Here is a 23214-nt window from a genome sequence, read left to right on the forward strand (position 1 = left end):
CCAGCTGCCAGCCTTGCCCCCCTTGCTACCAGCCCTGCGCCCCTTGCAACTGGCCCTGCAACCCCTGTTTTCAGCCTTGCAACCCCTGTTACCAGCCTTGCAACCCCTGTTACCAGCCTTGCAACCCTTGTTTCCAGCCTTCCAACCCCTGTTTCCAGCCCTGTGGCCCCACTCCCCTGGGCAGTAGCTGCAATGAGCCCTGTGTCAGGCAGTGCCAGAGCTCCACCATCGTCATTGAGCCCTCCCCTGTGGTGGTGACCCTTCCTGGGCCCATCCTCAGCTCCTTCCCACAGAACACTGTGGTGGGATCCTCCTCCTCTGCTGCTGCTGGCAGCATCCTCAGATCTCAGGGAGTGCCCATCAGCTCTGGGGGCTTTGACCTCTCCTGCATCACCAGGCCCCGCTGGAACAGGGTCTGCTGAAGCTGCTCCACAGAAGGACCCCCTGGAACCCAGAAGATGGAAATGGACTGAGTATGGTCATTTAGAGTCACTGAGGACCCATGGCATTTGGGAAGAGCTGTGCCTGGGCTCTCAAACCATGGCCTTTGTCTAACTTGCCTGTTTCCCTCCTGTTCTTTTTTCGTCTCTGCTCTCATGTCCTCCCCTGGGCTGTGATCACTGGCTAAGCCCCATCCAAGGTGTGACTGCACCCATGGCCAAGGGACTCGTGGCCAAATCTCCTACATCCCCCTGGTGCTCCCTGCACTATGGTGCCCACTCAGAGGACCTGCTTTAATTCTTAATTAAAGTTTTTCTGCATCCCAGCCTGTGCCTCTGTGTGGTCCTTGTCTCTCCCCAGCTGCCAGAGAGAAAGGTGGGTGTGGGTCTTCTGTTTCACATCAGCAGATTTAGTTTGGATATCAGGAAGAGTCTTTCCCTAGAGAGTGGTCAGATATTGAACAGGCTCCCCAGGGAATGGTCACAGTCCCAAGGCTGCCAGAGCTCAAGGAACATTTGAACAATGCTCTCTGGCACAGGGTGGGATGGCTGTGGTGTCTGTGCAGGGCCAGGATTTGGACTTGGTGATTCTTGTGAGTGCCTTCCAGCTCAGGGTACACCACCATGATATCTTCTGAAAAATCTCTTCACCAGGTTTTCTTCTCCTGGGAAGCTGGGAAGCCTCAGCTTCTCCATGTTTTGCTCCTCTGGAACGTGATCTGGAGATTGTTTGCCCAAACATGTGATTTGTTTTTTATTAATGGCCAATCACAGTCCAGCTGTGTCGGACTCTCTGAGTCAGTCACGGGTTTTTATTATTCATTCTTGTTTAGTCTTCTGATGTATCCTTTCTCTTTCTTTAGTATAGTTACAGAATAGAATAGAATAGAATAGAATAGAATAGAATAGAATAGAATAGAATAGATCAGCCTCCTGAGAAACATGGAGTCAAATTCTCATCTCTCATGTTATCCTGGGGACCTCACAACACCACAAGGATTTTCTTGTGGTGATTCTATGAAGCTGGGCTCCAGGTGCAGTTTCTATTTCACCTCCACAGACAGACACATCCAGTCAATGAACCTTGTTCTGATGGCAGTCACACTTCAGAGGATGGACAAAGGGGTGAAAAGATTCTGTGGTGGAAATTTTATCTCTCCATCTGCCAAGACCATACATCCTTGTAGATTATACTTGCCTACATTGACCTGGTCTCACTGCACTGTTCCAAGGGCTGAAAGAAACTGTTGAAGACTCCACTAAGTCCAACAATTCAGTGACAAAACTTTTTTGGTCTTTGCAGAGGTTTTTATGCCACAAAAAAAAGGAAGGATTGTTTCCAGGTGGAGCATTTAATCATAAGTAAAGGGATTCTGGCATGTGTGTTTTGTGTGTAGTGACAAAGAAATGGAAATTTCATGGCATAGAAAGGATTGGCAGATATGGACCAAGTTATCCTGGTGCACTAGAGAAAGAGTGGTGCTCCAAGTGAACTTTCCATCCACAAAGATTAAAGCTGGCCCTGGATGCCATTAGCAATAAAATCCCTTTGGCATCTGGAATGTCATCATCCTGCAAGTTTTGCAAGATTTAGAAAGCAGAAATTAATCCAGTGTCTGACTAAGGAAATTTGCTGCAAGCCTGTGTTACCAGTCACTTCAAAGCCATCCCCAAACACTTCCCAGAACAAAGACTGAGCAACATCTCTCTCCCTGGTCGTCTTGGGAGAGCATCTGCAGGAAAAAATGACACAGAAGCAATGGCTCAAATGCAGCATAACTTTAATGAGTCAAGAGAGAGAAATTAGGTCATTTCAAGCTATGATCATGGTGCAGTGAGCACGAGGGACAGATAAGAGATTTTGCCCCATGGTTGTGGCTGAGAACCCTAGAAGGTTCTGAGAACCCTAGAATGTCCATCTGCCTGCCCTACAGAGGGAGCAGGGCCAGCAGGTGCTCTCCTGGCTGGATGTGTGGGGCTCACAGCCCCAGGAAGCACAAGGGAACAAGGACACAGGAGGGAAAGGAGAGAGTGGCAGGGAACAGAGGCAGGGCTGGGCTGTGCTTGCCAAGAGTCCTTCTGCAAGGGCTGCTGGGCTTGCTCAGCCCTCCAGGAAGCAACAGGCTGATGCTCCATCCCCAGTGAAGAACCATCCTGCTGAGTCCTTAGGTTCACACCCTGGAATCATCACCAGCAGCTTCAGCAGGGGAAGGACCTCCTGCCACAGATGCCACTGCCCAGGCCAGAGAGGCCAAAGCCCCCAGAGCTGATGGGCACTCCCTGAGAGCTGAGGATGCTGCCAACAGCAGCAGAGCTGGAGGATCCCACGGCGGTGTTCTGGGGGAAGGAGCTGAGGATGGGCCCGGGCAGGGTCACCACCACGGGCGAGGGCTGGATGAAGACGGTGGAGTCCTGGCACTGCCTGACACAGGGCTCATTGCAGCTGCTGCCCAGCGGGGTGGGCCCACAGGGCTGGCAGGGCTGGCACCGGGGGTAGCAGGACATGGCTTGGGGCTGCAGGTGCACCTGGGAGAGAGAAAAGTGGGATAGAAAAGCACAAGTGAGTACAAGCCTGTAACACCACCAGAAAGGAGAGAATACAGCTCACACAAAGTGCTGGAAGGATCATAAGGAGGCCCACAGGCTTCTCCTTCTCTGTGGGGCCTCAGTCGTCCATTTTTCTGAGTCTGGACTGAACGCACTTGGGACAGTAATTCATGTTCAGACTCAGGTGTTTATTGTTTCTTATCAGTAAAACAATCTCACTACTGTGAGTTGGGCAGCTTTTCATTAGAAGGCACAAAATTACCAACAATCTCTGGTTACAAAGTCTTTTAAGACTAAACTCTCCAATTAAGAACTGACACCTGTGGATGCCATGGGACAGAGAGAGAGGAACGGCAAGCATTTCTCACAGCAGGCTGTGAGAGGTTTTAGGGAGCTGGAAAGATGTGATAACTTGTTGAATATAAGCAATTTGTAGGTGCTGTTTTTCTACTTTCTTTTTCTGTTCCTCTCAAGGACAGTGCATGAGATGGATGTTTCTGTTAGTTAGCCAATAGAATAGAATCTATTGTACCACTCTATAAAAACCACACGGTTCTTTTGAATAAAACCTTCTTTGCCTTTTCTACCATCCTGCCTCTCACCTGTTCCTGCCTCAATCTCGGCACACGAATGGCAGACACCTGGATTATTTTCCCTTTTAACCCAATAACTGACCCCAAAGTGGATTTTTCTGCCCAATTACAAAATGCCACCTAAATCCATGAAGAAGGAGGAAGAAGAACCATGAAGAAGAAACCCCGGATGACACTCTGTGCCCTCTTGCATCCATCCACAACATACTAAAAATCCCAAAACCTCAATTTCTAATGAAGGGATGCACATACAGTAGTCTATAATCTATTTTACACTTTTGTGGATTCTAGTCTATCTTGAAGTTTAGTTTTCTCCATGAATGAGGGTCCAAGTCAGTGCTTCCCTGGGCACAAGGACATGCCAGAGCAAACAGAAAAATATTCCTAGTGCCCTGGGTTTCCACAGCTCTCCAAAAGAGACCTGCAAAACACAACCAAGCTCTGGGAGATCCCTTCCTAGCCCAAACCACAGGAGACACCTAACTGAGCTCCAAGCTCTCTCCATGTCCCCCCTTTTGCACCTTTCCCTGTCCCACAGAGAGCAAGGGAATGGTATATAAAGCAAGGACCCCAGAACCAGGTATAGGACAAAGACACAACTTTGTGCTGAAAAATCCCATGGAAGCACAATGATGAGAATGAAGAAAAGAGGAATAAAGAGTTTCAGACTTACCTTGTTCCCAAGGAGACTGTGTGCAGGAGAGGAGTGGATGAGACAGTGAGGAGATGGAACTCCTTTTATAGTGCTCCTGTCCTGCCCCAGGCCCACAGGCACTGCATGAGGGCAGTAATTTTCCAACAGACTCATCTTCAAAGCAAAATATCCCACCTAATGCCCCAGGTTGTTCTTTGTTTTCCATCACCATTGCCAGTGCATTTCCTTGTTTCTGACACACCCATTATGCTATGCAGGCTCCTTTCATGTTCCAGGATGACAGATCCAATGATTTTCCAAATGGATCATGCCCCTGTCACCAGAAGATGTACCCTCAGGTGCAGGAGGGGTCTGTGCAGATGTAGGACATGGAACTGGGAAATCTGGTGATGTTCTTTTCAAACCCCACTGCAGAAAGGCTTGGCTCTTCCCCTGCCAATGCAGGGGTCTGTCTTGGGTACACAAAGGCTCCTGTGCCTAATGAAATGACTTCTCCTTCTCCCTCAATCCTTTACAGATTTACTTGGAAGAGTCATCTCCTCTCATGGCAGTCTCTGGGAGTCTCATATGTCCATCAACATGAAGAAAGAAAATGTCACCCTTCCTAAGGACCATGACCACAATTCTGGTGTGGTCTCCCCTCACTACATGAGGGGTGTGTTGAGGCTTGGCACAGCACCTAGTTTGTCCCACTCTCCTCCTCACAGTGCCACGAGCTTTGGCTGCATGCCTTAAACCCTGACCAGCACGAGAGACTTTTGCAAAACATGTTGACTGCCCTGTGAGCCCCTGAAGCTGTGGGAGTGCTGGCAAGAAGCTCATGCTGTCAGCAATGGCTCTGGTGGCTGCCTGAAGTTGTGTACTTGGGTACAGCCCAGTTCTTGCACCACTTTTCATGGGTTATGGATGGATCTGCCCTTGCTGGAGGGCAATTGTGTCCCTGCAAGGGCCATGGGTCTGCAGACATCACACCGTCCTGGCTTGGCCTCACACCAAAAGGCTGACACACAGCCAGCCCAAAATTAGAGCATGAGTTGCCGCTGGTAGGGAGAGTCTCCCCCTGGAAATTTGCCTGCTGAAGGCATTCCCTTGCCCTCTGGGATGCATCCCAGCTGCCTCCATGTCTGCAGGGCAGGGAAGTGCATCACTCCTTGATGTGCATCACTCTGAGGTGCGTGGCACTGCAGGGCTATCACTGACAGCTCTCATTTATTAGGGAGCTGGACAGGTTCCTGCTTCCCCAAGGGTTGCTGGGCTGCTCTCTAAGCAAGTCTTTTTGGGCATGGCAAACAAGGTGTGCTGAAGCACAGATGCCAAGAGAATACTCAATGCATAGGAGTAATAGTTGCCTCCTCAAGCCAGGTCTCAGAAGCTCTTGGAGGGCTATTACTCACCCAGGATAGCTCAGCCACCTTTGGAAGCATAAAATCAGCAGGATGGCTTCTGCCGCAGTGTTGGAAACAAAAAGGTTTAAAAGGCAAAATAACAAAGCTCTTTACAGAGAAAAACCAATCCAGGTGCAAGAGGTTCTTGCTGCTGGTAAAACACCTCACAAAAGCTATTCATTTCTTTGTTCTCTTCTTTTTCTAGTGAATTGCTCAGGTGGGACTTTTTGGCCCCTGTCCAATTGGTTATCCTTAAATTTGAGGTGAAGTCCCCTAGGTCTATAAAATGTCTTTTTACCCAATTGAGGAGAGAAACTTCTGGGCTTCTTTCCTTTTAAAGGGGACAAAGGATAGTTTTGTCACTCCATCAACAGAGGGCACATTCCTATACACCATTGATGAGGGACCATTGATGAGTCCCAACCAGAGGGGAGATTTTTTTCTGCAACCCCTCCTATCCCTCCACAGAGCATTCGGGAGAGCTCCTCAACACAGCAAGGTCTCTTTGGCCATCAGGATGAGGTTTGTGCATCCACTGCACCCTCCAAGCCTCTCCCCAAGGCATCTCTCACAAGAGAAAAGAGAGCTGAGGCTCTAGGACTGTAGCATAGTTCAGTCTCCAGCCCATACTGCTGGAAGAAGTTTTTAATTTCCAAGTGCAGATCTTGCTGTTTGTTCTTCTTGAGTGCTAGAGGGCCTCTGTGGCCCAGTTCTCCAGACAGTCAGTAATTCACTTTATAGAAACCATGACCCAGAATACATTAGCAGGCTTTCACTGGTTGACTCTTGTCAGGCAGTCTTTTTTTTGACAGCCATTCACTGCTGAGAAGACTCCCCCACCTTCTCAGAACTCTTTTAGGGGATGCAGCAGCCTGGGAGATGTTGTAGGTGAAGACTGAGAGAGGCATTGTCTCCTCTATCTCCACACTTCTGAGATCACCTTCCATCATCTGAAATGGGCATCCCAGGATACTGTCAGATGCCATTTCCACAAGGGCCCGGGGCTGTCCCATGGTGCCCTCCAGAACCCCTGCTCTCTGCTGTGAAGCTCTTTAGCAGCAAATCATCTCCAGGAGGAGTCTTTTCTTCCCCCAGTAGGACTTATGCAGGTAAACCTTTCCTGCTGGTGACTTTCCAAGTGGTGGCCCAATCTCTTGACAGAAATTCCTGCTAGTAAAAACCAAGGCCAAGGATTCCTTGAGTATCTCCACTTTTCCTGTAACCCTTGTCCTCAGTGAGGCTGCTCCAGTCAGCCTTTGGACTTCTCAACTACCTGGAAGAATTTCTTGTGCCCATCATGTATTTTGCCTGTTCTGGTTCTGCTGTATTCTATATTCTGTATTCTCTGTATTCTGCTCTGGTACATACCCAGCCAGGCTTTGATTTTCCCTAGTCCTGCATACTCAGACAAACTGGCAAACATTCTCCCCAGGAAAAAAAGCTCAATAATAGGAAGAGAGCTGAAAATTCTTGCTGCAAGGGGAGCTGCATAAAATTGCAATTCACTCCAAGCCAACACCCCCTGTGTTCATGGGACCCCACCACACTTCAAACACATCTTCTGCCTTCACTGACACAGCATCACCAAGGATATCCTTGGGTGCCTCATCTCAGCACATGAAAGCAGAGCAGGAATGTGGAAAATGAGGAAATTAAATGGCAGCACAGGTTGACAGAAACCAGAACACAACCTGCGCCACCGGGTAGAACATTTTGTTTTTGAGGTGAGTCTGCAGGAAAATTACTGCTGTCATGCAATGTCTGTGGGCCTGGGGCAGTGCAGGAGCAGTATAAAAGCAGGTCCTTCTCCTCACTCTCTCATCCACTCCTCTCACCTCCATCTCCTTCAATACAAGGTGAGTCTGAAGCTTTTTCTCCTCTTTCTTTTCCTATTCCTCCAATGCACCTCAGCTCATATCTGCTCCACTCCTACATGGGGTCTTGGAACTGCTGTCATGGGAGAGGGAAGGGGAGGAAGTTCTGTCATCATGAGAAACTTGGTTAAGTGTCTATGTGGGGTCCTATGTGGGGTCTTGGAACTGCTATAATAGGAGAGGGAAGGGGAGGAAGTTCTGTCACCACCAGAGGCTGAAATTTGTTAAAGTGTCTCATGGCAATGGGCGAGGAAGGAACCTCTTCGGGCTTGGTTGCTGTCCAGGGGGTTCTTTTGGGCAGAAAGGATACCTGTGGATCTCACTGCAAAGTTCCCAGCTCTTTTCTCCAACTTGTCTTTTTTCTCTGACTTATCTCACTCTTAGTTGAGTGCAAGACTGCTCTTCACCCACAGTTTCTGTTCTGCTTCTCATTTCTCTCTCCCAGGTGCACCTGCAGCCCCAAGCCATGTCCTGCTACCCCCGGTGCCAGCCCTGCCAGCCCTGTGGGCCCACCCCGCTGGGCAGCAGCTGCAATGAGCCCTGTGTCAGGCAGTGCCAGGACTCCACCGTCTTCATCCAGCCCTCGCCCGTGGTGGTGACCCTGCCCGGGCCCATCCTCAGCTCCTTCCCCCAGAACACCGCCGTGGGATCCTCCAGCTCTGCTGCTGTTGGCAGCATCCTCAGCTCTCAGGGAGTGCCCATCAGCTCTGGGGGCTTTGGCCTCTCTGGCCTGGGCAGTGGCCTCTGTGGCAGGAGGTCCTTCCCCTGCTGAAGCTGCTGGTGATGATTCCAGGGTGTGAACCTAAGCATTCAGCAGGATGGTTCTTCACTGGGGATGGAGCATGGCCTTGGTGCTTCCTGAGGGGCTGAGCAAGCCCAGCAGCCCTTGCAGAAGGACTCTTGGCAAACACAGCCCATCCCTGCCTCTGCCCTCTTCCCCTCTTTTGTCTCCCTCTCCTTGCTCTTTTGTGCTCCATGGGGCTGTGAGTCCCACACATCTAGCCAGGAGAGCACCTGCTGGCCCTGCTGCCTCTCTAGATCAGGCAGATGGACATCTTCTGAGATCTTCACCACAGTTATCTGGTGCTCCTTTAACTCAGATTTACCTAGTTTTCATCTTTTGACTCATTAAAGTTCTACTGCATTTGAGCCATTGCCTTTTTGTCATCATTTCCCCTGCACACGCCCTCACAAAATGACATGGGAGGTTATTGGGTGCGCTTGTGCAGGGACCATTATCACAGGATAGTTTTGACAATGCTTAGAGGGTGATCCTCTGTTTTTCAAGCTTCTCTACCTATCTAGAGCTGGATGGAATGATTGAACACAGTTCATTGGCTAGAGCTCCACCAGAGATGCTGGGAAAAGGGGAGATTTCCTCGACCCTTAATATTTAATTTGTCTGTCAGTGCCCCAGAAAAACTGAGACCATTGTGTCAGCCACCTCTTGGGACTTCTGCTGGTCAAAGTGACCCCAAGATGTGTTAGAAAGTCTCTTTTCCCAGCCTGGTGGTCGAAGAAGAAGTCAGAACTCTTCAGTTCTCATTCTCAAGTTTGTTTATTGTTTCTTATCTATAAAATTCTTTCTCTGGCCTGCCGAGGTCCATTCAGCAGGTCAGACAGAGGCCCACTGGTGTTATCTTTTTATACTAAAAACTACGTGTACATTATTTACTATAACTTCCCAATACCTATCACCTATGTTAGACAGTGAGCTTCTACTTTAAACCAATCTAAAAGTGCCAGCATCACAGCAGAAGATGGAGGCCAAGAAGAAGAAGAAGGAGAAAAGCTGGACACACCCAGATTCCCCCATCTTGCCTCCTGAACCCCCATTCCAAAAACCTCAAAAAATCTATTTTCCATCCTGTGACAAACTAACTATTATTCTACTTAGACTTTTGTGGCTCGCAGATCCTCATGTAAGGTTGGTAATTTTTTCATAATCAAAGTCACAGGTGTCTTGGGCTCCGTGCCAAGGTCTCTGAGCCCCCTGGCAGGGTTTGGGCAATCCATCAGAGCCAGAGGGATGTCCTGAATTCCAACAGCCACTCTGTCAGTGTCCAATTAGGGGGGCCCTGCACTGAGCCATCCTGCTGGACTGGAAGGCAGCTCTATTGACTCAGTCAGGGAAACACCATCAGAGTGAAGGAGACCCCTCAGCAGATCTTTCCACTTTTTGACCCCTAAGTGGGTCTTCCACTGTATTTGAGTAAGTTCCCTGCTGCCAGAGACTGCAAACACCACTGAAACACTGACAGTTTATGGAATAATACTCTGAATAATATAAAATCGTGACAGGTTACGGTTCAAGGACTGCCAGTGTGCCAGGGAAGAAGAATCACATGGGAAAATCCTCCCACTGGTTCAGCTGAACTGATGAAAGGGCTGTGCCATGCCATAGAACATGCTCAGCAAAAAACTGTAGGCAGTTTCTCCAAAGTAGGTGTTCTCCAGAGCCTGGCTGGGTATTGGTCTGCTGGTGCAAGGTAGTGGTTGATTGCATTTATACAACTTGTGATTTTTTCCTCTTTTCTCCCCTTCACTCAAATCATCAGTGACCTGGTCCCATTCACCTCCTTGTCCACGATTTTTTTCCACTACTGGGACAATTACCATAGGGTATTGTTTGGGTCCCTACCTCAGCCCTGGTGTTCTCAGGTGTGGTTTTCGGTGTCTGCCCCAACTACTGTGTTCTTAAATGTAGTTCAGATGCATGGTGACATTCTCAGCAGTGATTTGGACCCCTGTCCTCTGATTGTGCTGGTGAAGCTCCAGAGGTGTGTTAAAAGCTGTCACCAGCCGCCTCAGGATAAATTTCACTCTTGTCACACCAGAAAATTCTCTCTTCTTGCACCACCCTGACACCAGATACCTCAAACACCACATTAAGTCAATAAAGTTAATGAGTATTTTTCAACACCTCACACTAAGATGAAAAAGGATTCTTGACAAACAATCTGTTAATAAATGCTCCCCTGCCAGCCACCTCCTCCTTTCTCTCAGCATTTTTTGCTGACCATGATGTCTCATGGTATCAAAAATTCCTTTGGTCAGCGTGGGTCAGCCAGCCTGGCTATGTCCTCTCCCATGCTCTTGACCACATCCACCTTCACGACATTTTGTAGAGGAGGGTGGAGAGCCAGGGTTGATGCTGGGCAAGAACTGCCCAGAAAAACCCAAAATATTTCTGTGTTATCAGCACCATTCTAGCTCCAACTGCAAAGAATCCATAGAAGAGTTAATTTGGTGAAATCAAACTCCATCTTGTGTAAAACCTACACAATGCTATTATCTGTAGCCATGATATTTTCTGAAAAATCCTTTCCTCAGGATTTTTCCTCCTGAGAAGTTGAGGGGCCTCAGGAACAAAATGTGAACAATGGTTATCTGCTGCTGTGGAATGCAACAGGTGCATCTGGGATTGGGCTCATGTGGTTGTTTCTAATTAATGGACAATCACAGTGAGCTGGCTCCAACTCTCTGTCTGAGCAACAAGCTTTTGTTATTCATTCTTTTTTTTTTTCTATTCTTAGTCAGCCTTCTGATGAAATCTTTTCTTTTATTCTTTTAGTATAGTTTTAATAGAATATATATCATAAAATAATAAATCAACCTTCTGAAACATGGAGTCAGATCCTCGTCTCTTCCCTCATCCAAAAACCCCTGTGAACACCGTCACAATTATTCATCACTGCATATTCATCCCAAGCAAACCCTCAAAAAAACAGCTCTTAAAAACATATTTTCCCCCGGGCATGTTGAGAAAGAACCTGCAGAGGAAAGAATGACACAGACACACGGGCTGGGATGCAGCAGAAATTTAATGAGACAAAACACAGAAACAAGGTTGGTCCATCTGGAGGTCCCAGTGCAGAGAGCACGAGGGACAGAAGGGAATCTGTGCCCCAGGAGGTGTCACCTGCCTGATCCAGAGAGAGAGCAGGGCCAGCAGGTGCTCCCCAGAATGGCTGTGTGGGATTCACAGCCCCAGGGAGCACAAGGGAACAGGGACACGGGAGGGAAAGGAGAGAGTGGCAGGGGACAGAGGCAGGGCTGGGCTGTGCTTGCCAAGAGTCCTTCTGCAAGGGCTGCTGGGCTTGCTCAGCCCCTCAGGAAGCACCAAGGCCATGCTCCATCCCCATTGAAGAGCCATCCTGCTGAGTGCTTAGGTTCACACCCTGGAATCATCACCAGCAGCTTCAGCAGGGGAGGCTCCTGATGCCACAGAGGCCACTGCCCAGGCCAGAGAGGCCAAAGCCCCCAGAGCTGATGGGCACTCCCTGAGAGCTGAGGATGCTGCCAACAGCAGCAGAGCTGGAGGATCCCACGGCGGTGTTCTGGGGGAAGGAGCTGAGGATGGGCCCAGGCAGGGTCACCACCACGGGCGAGGGCTGGATGAAGACGGTGGAGTCCTGGCACTGCCTGACACAGGGCTCATTGCAGCTGCTGCCCAGCGGGGTGGGCCCACAGGGCTGGCAGGGCTGGCACCGGGTGTAGCAGGACATTTCTTGGGGCTGCAGGTGCACCTGGGAGAGAGGGAAGAGGGGAGCAGAGCATGAGAGGTGTTTGAAGGGCAGCCTCACCACACTGTGGCTCCATCCAAGCTGGACATGCAGGGATGTTCTCAAGTTCTTCCTCACATTTCATAGAATCACAGAATCACAAGGCTGGAAGAGACCTTCAAGATCATCCTACCCAGCCCCAACACCTCAACTAAACCCTGGCACCCAGTGCCACATCCAGGCTTTGTTAAACACATCCAGGGATGGTGACCACCACCTCTCCAGGCAGATCATTCCAGAACTTCATCACCTTTTGCATGAAAAACTATTTCCTAATATCCAACCTATATTTCCCTTGATGAACCTTGAGACTGTGACCTCTCATTCTGTCAGTGCTGCCTGGAGAAAGAGCCCAACCCCAGCTGACTACAGGTAACCTTCAGGAAATTGTAGAGAGTGATAAGGTTTAGCCCACAGGTTCCCTGCCAAGAGTAACCAATCTCAGAACGTTCCTGCCCAGACTATCACTCACTCCAGCAGAGACCCAGCCTCTCTCCATGCGACTCTCTCTCACATTCCACCTCTCACAGAGCAGCCCCACAATGCAGCAAAGGACCAAGTGACAGGTATGCATAGGAAAAGAGAAGGAGGAGGAAGGAGAGGAGAAAAGTGACCCAACTCACCTTGATCCCAAACAGACTGAGGCAAGAGGAGTGGATGAGAGAGTGAGGATGAGCTCTCTCTTATATTGCCCCTGCACTGCCCCAGGCCCACAGTCACTGCACAAGGGTAGTAATTTTCCTACAGACTCACCTCCAAAGCAAAATATCTTCCCTAACACCACAGGCTGTGCTTTTATTTCCATCAACACTGCCATTTGTTTGCCTCATTCCTGACGTGATCATTAGGCATCCAAGGATTCCTTTCAAGTATTGAGATGAAAGACTGAAGGATTTCCCACGCAGGGATGCATCAGCACAGGCAGAAGATGTGCTGGAGGTGTCTCTGGAAGGAAGGGATCATGGGACCAGGGAAAATTGGTAACACTGATTTCCACCTTCTTTGGCAGACAGTAATGTCCTGCTGAGGGCAAGGTGTGAGTGTGGCTGTTGGGAGCTCTGGGCTTGGCTACAGTCCAGTGTTGGAGATGTTTTCTCTTTGCATAGCAGGAGCTGCCCTTGCTGGAGGGAGACTCATCCTTACAGACATCACACACACTCCTGGCTTGGCCTTTCACCAAAAGGCTGACACACAGCCAGCCCAAAATTAGAGCATGACTTGCCACAGGTAGGGACAGTCTCTCCCTGGAAATTTGCCTACTGAAAGCATTCTCTTGCCCTCTGGGATGCATCCCAGCTCCCTCCATGTCTGCAGGGCAGGGAAGTGCAGCACTCCTTGATGTGGCCTGGTTTTGTACCTCTTGAGCACATCCCTTATGCTCAGACCTCCTCTTGGTTTCTTGTGTTTTTCCTGGACCTTTCTTAATCCTTGCCCACAGGATACCTAAGCTGCTGCCAGCTTTTCTAACTTCTTTTACTCTTCACAGGTGCCTCCATCCTGCCAGATACCTGACTGGGTGTAAATCAAAGGCAACTCCAACGAAGGGGAGAGAAAACGATGCATCTAACTCCATTGATATCAGAAGGCTAATTAATTACTTTATTATACTATACTATATACATTTCATCTAAACTGAATCTGCCAAGCACTCACTCTGCACACACTGCACAGAATCTCGTGGCTGTCGGTGACAGTCCTGACACACACACACCTGGCCCTGACAGGCCAAGGAAACAAACACCATTACTGTGGGTAAACAATCTCCACATTGCATTCTACTTTTGCACAAACACAGGCACAGCAAGTGATAAGAAACGTGTTTTCCCTTTCTCTGAGGTTCTGAGAATGTGAATCTCAGAAACCCTCGGGAAGAATTGCGCCTTGCCAACATGCCCTGCCTGCAGGGACCCTCTGGCCTGGGGGCACCTCCTGTGCCTGCAGGGACACCTCTGGTCTCGGGGGTGCTCAGGCCTGGCCTGGCACATGTGGAAGGAGCTGCAGCACAGAGCAAGTGTGTCAGAAATGAGGAAGTGAAATGGCAGCCCGGATGGAAACCAAACCACAACGTGTGGCGTTAGGGCGGGTATTTTGCTTTGGAGGTGAATGTGTTGGAAAATTACTGTCCTTGTGCAGTGCCTGGGGGAATGGGGCAGTGCAGGAGCTGTATAAAAGGGGGACCTTCTTCTTGCTCTCTCATTCACTCCTCTCACCTCCATCTCATTGAGAACAAGGTGAGTCTGAAGCCCTTTCTTTTATTCTTCCTTTGAGTTTTCGGAGCCTATCCGCCCCTGTGGTTCCATGTGGGTTGTGGAGAGCTGCTTGTTATGGGAGAGGGAAGGGGCAGAATTTGGGCATATAGAGAGGCTGGGTTTTGACTTAGATGTATCCTGAGCTGTGGAAGGGCCCAGGCTTGGTCACTCTTAGGGGGATTCCTTATGGCTGAGTAGGAATTGAGGTTGATGGGTGTCTCTAAACATCATTGTGCAATTTTGCGCTTCTGGCTTTTCTCCAGATGATGGATGAACAGTGTCCCCTCATTCACCCCTGAGTCTGCTTCTCTCTTCTCTCTTTCACAGGTGCACCTGCAGCCCCAAGCCATGTCCTGCTACCCCCGGTGCCAGCCCTGCCAGCCCTGTGGGCCCACCCCGCTGGGCAGCAGCTGCAATGAGCCCTGTGTCAGGCAGTGCCAGGACTCCACCGTCTTCATCCAGCCCTCGCCCGTGGTGGTGACCCTGCCTGGGCCCATCCTCAGCTCCTTCCCCCAGAACACCGCCGTGGGATCCTCCAGCTCTGCTGCTGTTGGCAGCATCCTCAGCTCTCAGGGAGTGCCCATCAGCTCTGGGGGCTTTGGCCTCTCTGGCCTGGGCAGTGGCATCTGTGGCCTCCCCTGCTGAAGCTCCTGGAAGCTGGAAGTTTCCTTCCCTGGGAAGGAACCCAGGGACTCCTAGGATGGTCCAAGCCCAGGGATAGAGCATTATTGCTCTATCTACCACTCAGAGTGACTTCTTTCTCACCTTTTGACTCATTAAAGCTCTGCTGCATCCCAGCCTGTGCCTCTGTGTCATCCTTTGCCCTGCACATGCTCACTCAACATATCCAGTGAGAGAGCTGTTGCTGTGTGGCTCTGGGAGGGTGTTGTTGGAAGAGGTGTTGCCATGGTTGTCAACATCACATTCATTATGTTAACACAGCATTGATTACTCATATTTAGTGTCACCTGTCTAAATTACTCTGCCTCTCTCTATGTGCAGGAATTGCCCCACACAGTTCAATGACCACCAATACTCCAAAAATACTTTTAGTTCTCCCAACAAATCTTTCAAGTTTTCTCTTGTTGTCAGCAAGCTTGTGCCCTCAGCTTCTCAACCACAAGTAAATGTTCCAGCCCACTCACCACCCTGGTCAATCTTCATGTATTTCACTTCCCTTACTGGAGATCTTTTTGAGTTACAGGGCAGGAGGCAGCACAGCACGCTTGATGCCATCTGGGGAGTGCTGAGCAGAGTGGGATCTTTGCTCCCATTAATATCCTGTTCACAGTTGTGCTCTGATAGCCCAGGATGTTGATGACACTCCTTGGTGCCCAGGAACACTCTTGGCAGCTCCACCTGTTTTGATGGTGTTACGACAAAAGCACCTCATCCTTTTCAGAGACTGAAGTGTGGGGACTCACAGACATGAACTGATGCCAGCAGAGCAAAGCCAGTTTATTACACAAGTATTTACAGGTCACTACATTTGTACAAAATCTTCCTCTCAGACTCCTTTGTCCCAGTCCCTTTAGAAACAAAATCTTCTTGATTATCATTCTCACACTAGTAATGTCCTTGTTACCTCTTTTACCAGCAAAGTCCTTGTTAATCTTCCCTCATCAGAGTGGTCAGCATCAGGGGGTCAGAGTGACCAGACATGATGTCTTCACTCCTGTTCTTGCCTTGAGTTTATCTCCCCCTCAGTTTTTATTCTACCAGGGCCAAAACGTTGGTGGCACTGCCCGGCTCTGCTTCTGTAGCTGTCTGATCTTCCACACTGAACCATGGGACAGGGTTGGCTGCTACAAAGCCACCATCATGTGGAAGGAGCTGACAGCTGGTCTGTTAGCCAGAAAGAGTGAGCTGAAGAAGAGAAGCTGGTAAGAGTCACCTCTGCCCCTGAAAGGAGTTCTAGCAAGGTCACTGACATGGAAACCAGGGAGAAGAAAAATAAACAGGGGGGCATTGAGTTGGATATTGGTGGAAAACAGTGGTGGAGACCTCCCTGCACCAATGAACATCATGCTGATTTATTGTAGCCAATGAATGGGTATAAACTTTATGAGAAGTTATAAAAGACAGGAAGCTGTTAAAATAAACAGTGAGAAGCCTTCTGAAGTGCATGGTGTTCTTCTGTGTGTTGTGACCATCTCAACAGCAACAACTTCAAATCTGGACTCTCTGGGGATGTGTGTCACCGTGCCCACCTGCGTCCTGCAGCAGTTCAGCCATTCCCCTCCCTCAGCTGCTCCTGCACAGCCCTTGGAGACCCTCAGCCCACACCTGATGCCTCTCCCTGCCTCCCTCTCCCCAGAAACTCTCCCAGGAAAGTTGCATTCTGGAAATCCACAATATCAGAACAGCCCGGGAGAAGAAAGGACTAAGAGCAGACCTTTAAGGAAGGCATGGGGACACTGGAGATTGAAAAGTGGACATGAGTCAGCTATGCGTGTTTGCAGCTCAGAAATTCCATCAGGTTCAGGGCTGCACAAACAGAAACATGGGCAGAGGGTAAAGGAGGGGATTCTTCACTTTATCTGCTCTTCTTAAACCTCACCTGGAAACCTGAATCCAGTCATGAGTCTCTAATCCAAAGTAGGCATGGACCTGTTAGAGCAGCTCCAGACAAGGGCTGCAGAGATGATCATATGGATGCATTGTCCCTACCATGGAGAAAGGCTGAGGGACTTGAGTTTTTCAGGCAGGGGAAGAGCAGGCTCTGGGGACACCTTTTGATATGTAAAGGGGATGAATGAAGAAGTTGAGAGAGATATTTTCTCAAAACATGCAATAATTGGATGAAGAGAAGAGTTTGAAACTGAAATAGGATAAATACAGAAGGGACATGAGGAAGAATTTTACTGTGATGAGTGGGACAAGACACTGGGAAATGTTGCCTAGAGAATGATGGGGTGTCCCATCTTGAGAAGGGTTCAAGGACAGGTTTACTCCAACCTTATGCGATGCAGTGAAGGAAGTTTGTGTCATAGCAAAAGAGTTGGACTGCATAAACTTTAATGGTCTCTTCCACTCAGCCCCATTATGTGATCCCATGACAAGAGGGGTCTGTGAGAAGGCAGCCCAATGCCCTCTGTCCCTCCCTTTCAGAAACCTTTCAGATCCAAAGGATCTGCTGGAGTCTGATGGGAATCTAGTACCTCTGTCTGGACAGTAACAAATTCACTGCTGAGTATTTGTATCACAGTGCTGAGCTGAGAAAGGAAAAGAAGTGCAAAGTGGAGATAAAAAACAAGAGGCTTGTCTCTGGAAAATGTAGAGAAATTCTATCCTCATACAAAGTGGCAGAGAAACTCAGAACCCAGAGGGTCCCTCAGTGCACACTGAGCACTCACAATGCCAGTCTGTGCTGACAGCCAGTGAAAAACCAGCACCAACAACACCCCCCAGAAACACCCCTGGGGCAACATCTCTGCCTTGGGCAAAGGATGACACAGAGGCACAGGTTGGGATGCAGCAGAATTTAATGGGTCAAAATAGGAAAAAGAGGGGGATCCAGGTGGAGGTAGCAGCTTCAGCAGGGGAGGCTCCTGGTGCCACAGATGCCACTGCCCAGGCCAGAGAGACCAAAGCCCCCAGAGCTGATGGGCACTCCCTGAGAGCTGAGGATGCTGCCAACAGCAGCAGAGCTGGAGGATCCCACGGCGGTGTTCTGGGGGAAGGAGCTGAGGATGGGCCCAGGCAGGGTCACCACCACGGGCGAGGGCTGGATGAAGACGGTGGAGTCCTGGCACTGCCTGACACAGGGCTCATTGCAGCTGCTGCCCAGCGGGGTGGGCCCACAGGGCTGGCAGGGCTGGCACCGGGTGTAGCAGGACATGGCTTGGGGCTGCAGGTGCACCTGGGAGAGAAGGAACAGAGGAGCAGAACGTGAGGTGAGTTTGAAGAGCAGCCTCACCACACCAGGAGGGAGATCTTTCTCTCAGCCCTTGTGAGCACCACCAAGAAGGCCAAAGCCAGGGATGACCCCCCTTCCAACCCACAGCTCAGGAGGCACCTCAGTCTATATCCAGCCTTCCTACACAACACATCTCCCCTCTCCCATGGTAAGCAGCCTCAAGACACAACAGGGAACAAGGACAGAGATATCTGATCAAAAATACCAAGAATTACAAGGTCAAAGAGAAAGGGAAAGAGAAAGAGCACAAGGAGAAGCCAGAGAAAGACAAGAAAGGGCTCAAAACTCACCTTGTTCCCAACAAGATGGAGCTGAAGCTGTGGATGCCAGAGTGAGGAGAAGGTGCTGCTTTTATACTGCTCCTGCACCGCCCCAGGCCCACAGGCATTGCACAGGGGCACTCATTTTCCTACACACTCATCTCCAAAGCACACTGTCCTCCCAAATGCCCCAGGCTGTGCTTTGGTTTCTGTCAACGCTGCCATTTCATTTCCCCATTGCTGACATGGCCATTAGGCCACAGAGCATCTTTTGAAGTGTTGAGATGAGAGGCCTGAGGCTTTCCCCAGCACCATCACATCAGTACAGGCAGAAGATGGGCCCCCATGTGCTCCAGAGGGCTGTGGGCAAATGTGTGGGGAGTGTTTTTACAAACTCCTGTGAGGAAACATGGTCGTGTCTTCCCACCAAAGCAATCCCCTCATGAGTACCTGAAGTCTTCCCTCAGTGTGGGTGTGCTGCATCCCCCTGCTGCCTCCCTGCTCAGGCCTCACTTGGCATTGCCTCTCTGGGCAGCTTTGGTGCATTGCTGGTTTCAAATGTCTTTGCCAAGGAAATCTTCTCCTTCAGGGAAGACATCTTGTGGTTTATTTGACAGAGTTTGTCTCCTCTCACTACCATCTATGGGGGAACCCCATCCTGTTCTGTCCACAGGCTTGTGGAAGGAGAGCACTGTCCTATCAAAAACCCTTTGATCACCCAACAAATCCTGTGGGCTCAGGTTCCTCTGCTCTCAGCATCTGAGGGATATGTTGGCTGTTGGAACATCACTCTCCCCTTCTCCTCACACCATGATGCATTTTGGCTGCACCCTGTCCTGGGGAGCACACAAAATCCTCCCCAGTTTTTTAAAACTCAGTGCTGAGTACACTCCAGTGCTGCCAAGCTGGTCAGGCTAAAGGCAATGGCTTTTGGGGTTGCCTGCTAGGGTGTGGGGATAGACCGGTACTTGAAGATGGTCTTCCTGGAAAAGAAGTGGAGTTTCCCAAAGGATTGAGGCCTGGCAGGATCTTGAGGCCTGGCAGGACCCTGAGGCCTGGCAGGATCCCGCAGTGCCACATCCCTGGGGATGCTCAGGGAGGGGATGCACTCAGAAAAGCCCTGGCTACAAAACCAGCTCTCAAAATACACCAAGGACTGATGCACAGCCCTGTTCTGCAGACATGGAGGCAGCTGGAGTGTGCCCCAGAGGGCAAGAGAATACCTTCAGTAGGCAAATTTCCAGGGAGAGACTCTCCCTACCAGTGACAAGTCATGCTCTAATTTTGGGTTGGCTGTGTGTCAGCCTTTTGGTGTGAGGCCAAGGCAGGAGGGTGTGATGTCTGCAGGGCTGTCCAAGGCAGGGCTGAGTCTCCCTCCAGCAAGGGCAGCTCCATCCTGGCCCAGGGAAAAGGGATGCTTGGCAGCTCCCTCACAGGTCAGGGATTCTTGCAGGACGAACAATGTGTATTGGAAAAGTGGCCTGTGCTTGTGTGTCCTGCAGATTATGGCACAAAATGTGCAGGAAATTGCCAAAGATCCCTCTGACACAAAGGACAGTGAGACCCAATCCTAAAGGGCTTCTTCAGGAATAACAGGATTAAGGAGGGCAACAATCTCCTACCACAAGCCTGTGGACAGCATAGGTTGGGCTCCCCCAGAGATGGCAGTGAGGGGAAACAACTCTGCCAAATAAACCAGGAGATGTCTTCCCTGAAGGAGAAGATTTCCTTGGGCAAAGCCATTTGAAACCAGCAATGCACCAAATTTGCCCAGAGAGGCAATGCCCAGTGAGGCCTGAGCAGGGAGGCAGCAGGGGGATGCAGCACAAACACACTGAGGGAAGACTTCAGGTGCTCAGGAGGGGATTGCTTTGGTGGGAAGACACGACCATGTTTCCTCACAGGTGTTTGTAAAAACACTCCCCACACATTTGCCCACAGCCCTCTGGAGCACATGGGGGCCCATCTTCTGCCTGTACTGACGTGATGGTGCTGGGGAAAGCCTCAGGCCTCTCATCTCAACACTTCAAAAGATGCTCTGTGGCCTAATGGCCATGTCAGCAATGGGGAAATGAAATGGCAGCGTTGACAGAAACCAAAGCACAGCCTGGGGCATTTGGGAGGACAGTGTGCTTTGGAGATGAGTGTGTAGGAAAATGAGTGCCCCTGTGCAATGCCTGTGGGCCTGGGGCCGTGCAGGAGCAGTATAAAAGCAGCACCTTCTCCTCACTCTGCCATCCACTGTATCAGCTCCATCTTGTTGGGAACAAGGTGAGTTTTGAGCCCTTTCTTGTCTTCCTCTGGCTTCTCCTTGTGCTCTTTCTCCTTCCCTTTCTCTTTGACCTTTAATTCTCTGGGATTTCTGATCAGATATGTTTGCCCTTGTTCCCTGTTGTGTCTTGAGGCTGTGTGGGAGAAGGGTCATATGTTGTGGAGCAATCCTGGATATAGACTGAGGTATCTCCTGAGCTGTGGGTTGGGAGGATGGTCCCTGGCTTTGGCCTTCTTGGTGGTGCTCACAAGGGCTGAGAGAAAGATCTCCCTCCTGGTGTGGTGAGGCTGCTCTTCAAACTCACCTCATGTTCTGCTCCTCTGTTCCTTCTCTCCCAGGTGCACCTGCAGCCCCAAGCCATGTCCTGCTACCCCCGGTGCCAGCCCTGCCAGCCCTGTGGGCCCACCCCGCTGGGCAGCAGCTGCAATGAGCCCTGTGTCAGGCAGTGCCAGGACTCCACCGTCTTCATCCAGCCCTCACCTGTGGTGGTGACCCTGCCTGGGCCCATCCTCAGCTCCTTCCCCCAGAACACCGCCGTGGGATCCTCCAGCTCTGCTGCTGTTGGCAGCATCCTCAGCTCTCAGGGAGTGCCCATCAGCTCTGGGGGCTTTGGCCTCTCTGGCCTGGGCAGTGGCCTCTGTGGCATCAGGAGCCTCCCCTGCTGAAGCTGCTGAAAGCTTCCTTCCCTGGGGAAGGAACCCAGGGACTCCCAGGATGGAACCAGCCCAGGGATAGAGCATCACTGCTCTGTCTACCACTCTGAGCGACTTCTTGTGCTCCTCAGGGCTGTGAGTCCCACTCAGCTATCCTGACCTGCTGGCCCTGCTCCCTCTCTGGATCAGGCAGGTGGAACCTGCTGGGATCTCTGCCATTGCCATGTGATGGAAATTCTGAGCTGACCCTGCTGCTCTCTTCACTGAGGCCTCCACTCAGAGTGACCTTGTTCTCATCTTTTGACTCATTAAATTTCTGTTGCATCCCAGCCTGTTCTCTGTGTCATCTTTTCCCTGTTTTTGGTCTCCCCAGATTCCCAGGGAGGGAGGTGTTGCTCAGGCATGGCTCTGTGTGACAGATTTAGGAGTTGTTTCAATTCCTTTTGGGACAGGAGAGTTAAATCTCCTATATCATGGTATTGCTGCTTTATATCCTTCTTGATATGTCTGGAGCTGGTAGAATTAACCAAACCTCTTTACTGGCCCTGTCTACTCCAAGGATGATTTTCTGTGTCCTGCAGCAGTTCAGCTCTCCCTCAGCTGCTTCTGGACAGCACTTTGAGTCACTCAGCCCACACCTGCTGCCTCTCTTCCTTCCCAATGTCTTTTCCTGCCACCACCTCTCCAAAAACTTTCCTAGGAAGCCCTGGGCAGAGACATTGAAGGAGCAGGGCAAAGAGGACAAGCACTGCCTGTGGGTCTGTGTGGTGTTACGAGCAGCACTAAGCACTGAGCAGTGGCTTTTATGATCTGCTGACCCAGTGGGAAGGGGGAGAATTGGAAAAGCAAGAGAGTGACACACCCTGGTGTCAAGATCACGACATTCTATGAAGGAATGGGAGAAAAAAGAGAAAACCAAGTGGTTCCAAGTCAATGAATCTTGTGGCAGCAGCAGACCAACGCCAAGTGTCTGAAGAATGGCCAAACTGGGAACACTGTCCACAGATTTATTACTAAGCATGATATTATTTGTGCCCAGTGCTGTGGTGGAATCACCACCCTTGGAGGGATTTAAAAGATATTTAGTTGTGACACTTGGGGACATGGTTTAGTGTTGGGCTTGGAAGAGCTGGGTTAATGGTTGGACCTCTTAATCTTAAAGGTTTGTCTAAATAAATACTTAAATGATTCTGTGATTCTGCATGACTTGGAACAGCCCTTTGGTCAGTTGAGGTCCTTTGTCCTTCTGCAGAATGAGCACCAAGGCCAGGAGGGAGGTGTGGGCAAAGCTGGATCTGATGGTCAGGGGATCAGTTCTGGAGTCATGGCTTCCTTCCTCACCTGCAAGTTACAGTGAAAGATTTTCAAGAGAATTTTGGGAGCATCCAAGGATTTATACTCACGGGCTCAATGTCCAAATGGAAACCAGTGATGAGTGGTGTACAGCAAGGATCAATACAGGGACCAATATTTGTTAATATGGTCATCAATAACATAGATAGTGGGACTGAGTGGACACTCAACAAGTGAATGACACCAAGATGAGGCTTGAGGAAAGTGTTTCAATCCAGAGGGATCTTGGCAGATTTGAGAACGGCACCATGTGAAACTCAGGAACTTCACCAAAGCCAGTACTGGATGAGAAACAATTTAGATCAGCCCTGCAGAGAAGGAACCAGAAATCATGGAGGTAGAAAATTTTGATATGACCCAGCAATGTGTTCTTCACATCCAGAAATTCAATCATGTCTTGGTCTGCACAAACAGAAACACAGGCAGCAGGGCAGCTCTTGTTAGACCCT

The 23214-nt window shown here is 50.0% G+C and overlaps 4 protein-coding genes and 1 pseudogene across 4 annotated transcripts; 3 read left to right on the plus strand and 2 right to left on the minus strand.

The window, feature by feature from the left end:
- Positions 1 to 2639: 2639 nt before the first annotated feature.
- On the minus strand, positions 2640 to 7962 carry LOC131094215 (feather keratin 1-like). Its single transcript, XM_058041734.1, has 3 exons — positions 7938 to 7962; positions 4254 to 4294; positions 2640 to 2966 (listed from the first exon to the last, which is right to left on the minus strand). Exons 1-3 carry the CDS (start codon positions 7960 to 7962, stop codon positions 2640 to 2642), a joined length of 393 nt encoding a protein of 130 aa, XP_057897717.1.
- Positions 7353 to 8641, plus strand: LOC131094216 (feather keratin 1-like). The gene is made up of 2 exons (XM_058041735.1): positions 7353 to 7476; positions 7940 to 8641. The coding sequence occupies exons 1-2, from the start codon at positions 7378 to 7380 to the stop codon at positions 8264 to 8266; spliced, it is 426 nt and encodes a 141-aa protein (XP_057897718.1). The 5' UTR covers positions 7353 to 7377; the 3' UTR covers positions 8267 to 8641.
- A 3212-nt stretch (positions 8642 to 11853) lies between these two features.
- LOC131094032 (feather keratin 1-like) lies at positions 11854 to 15101 on the plus strand. The gene is made up of 4 exons (XM_058041492.1): positions 11854 to 11955; positions 11998 to 12025; positions 14253 to 14290; positions 14636 to 15101. Exons 1-4 carry the CDS (start codon positions 11854 to 11856, stop codon positions 14951 to 14953), a joined length of 486 nt encoding a protein of 161 aa, XP_057897475.1. The 3' UTR covers positions 14954 to 15101.
- Positions 15102 to 17843: 2742 nt separating this feature from the next.
- Positions 17844 to 18164, minus strand: LOC131094217 (feather keratin 1-like). Its single transcript, XM_058041736.1, has one exon. It carries the CDS (start codon positions 18147 to 18149, stop codon positions 17844 to 17846), a length of 306 nt encoding a protein of 101 aa, XP_057897719.1. The 5' UTR covers positions 18150 to 18164.
- A 2496-nt stretch (positions 18165 to 20660) lies between these two features.
- Positions 20661 to 21424, plus strand: LOC131094218 (feather keratin 1-like; annotated as a pseudogene).
- Positions 21425 to 23214: the final 1790 nt, after the last annotated feature.

This window comes from Melospiza georgiana, chromosome 28, assembly GCF_028018845.1.
Source record: "Melospiza georgiana isolate bMelGeo1 chromosome 28, bMelGeo1.pri, whole genome shotgun sequence".
Taxonomy (NCBI): Eukaryota; Metazoa; Chordata; class Aves; order Passeriformes; family Passerellidae; genus Melospiza; species Melospiza georgiana.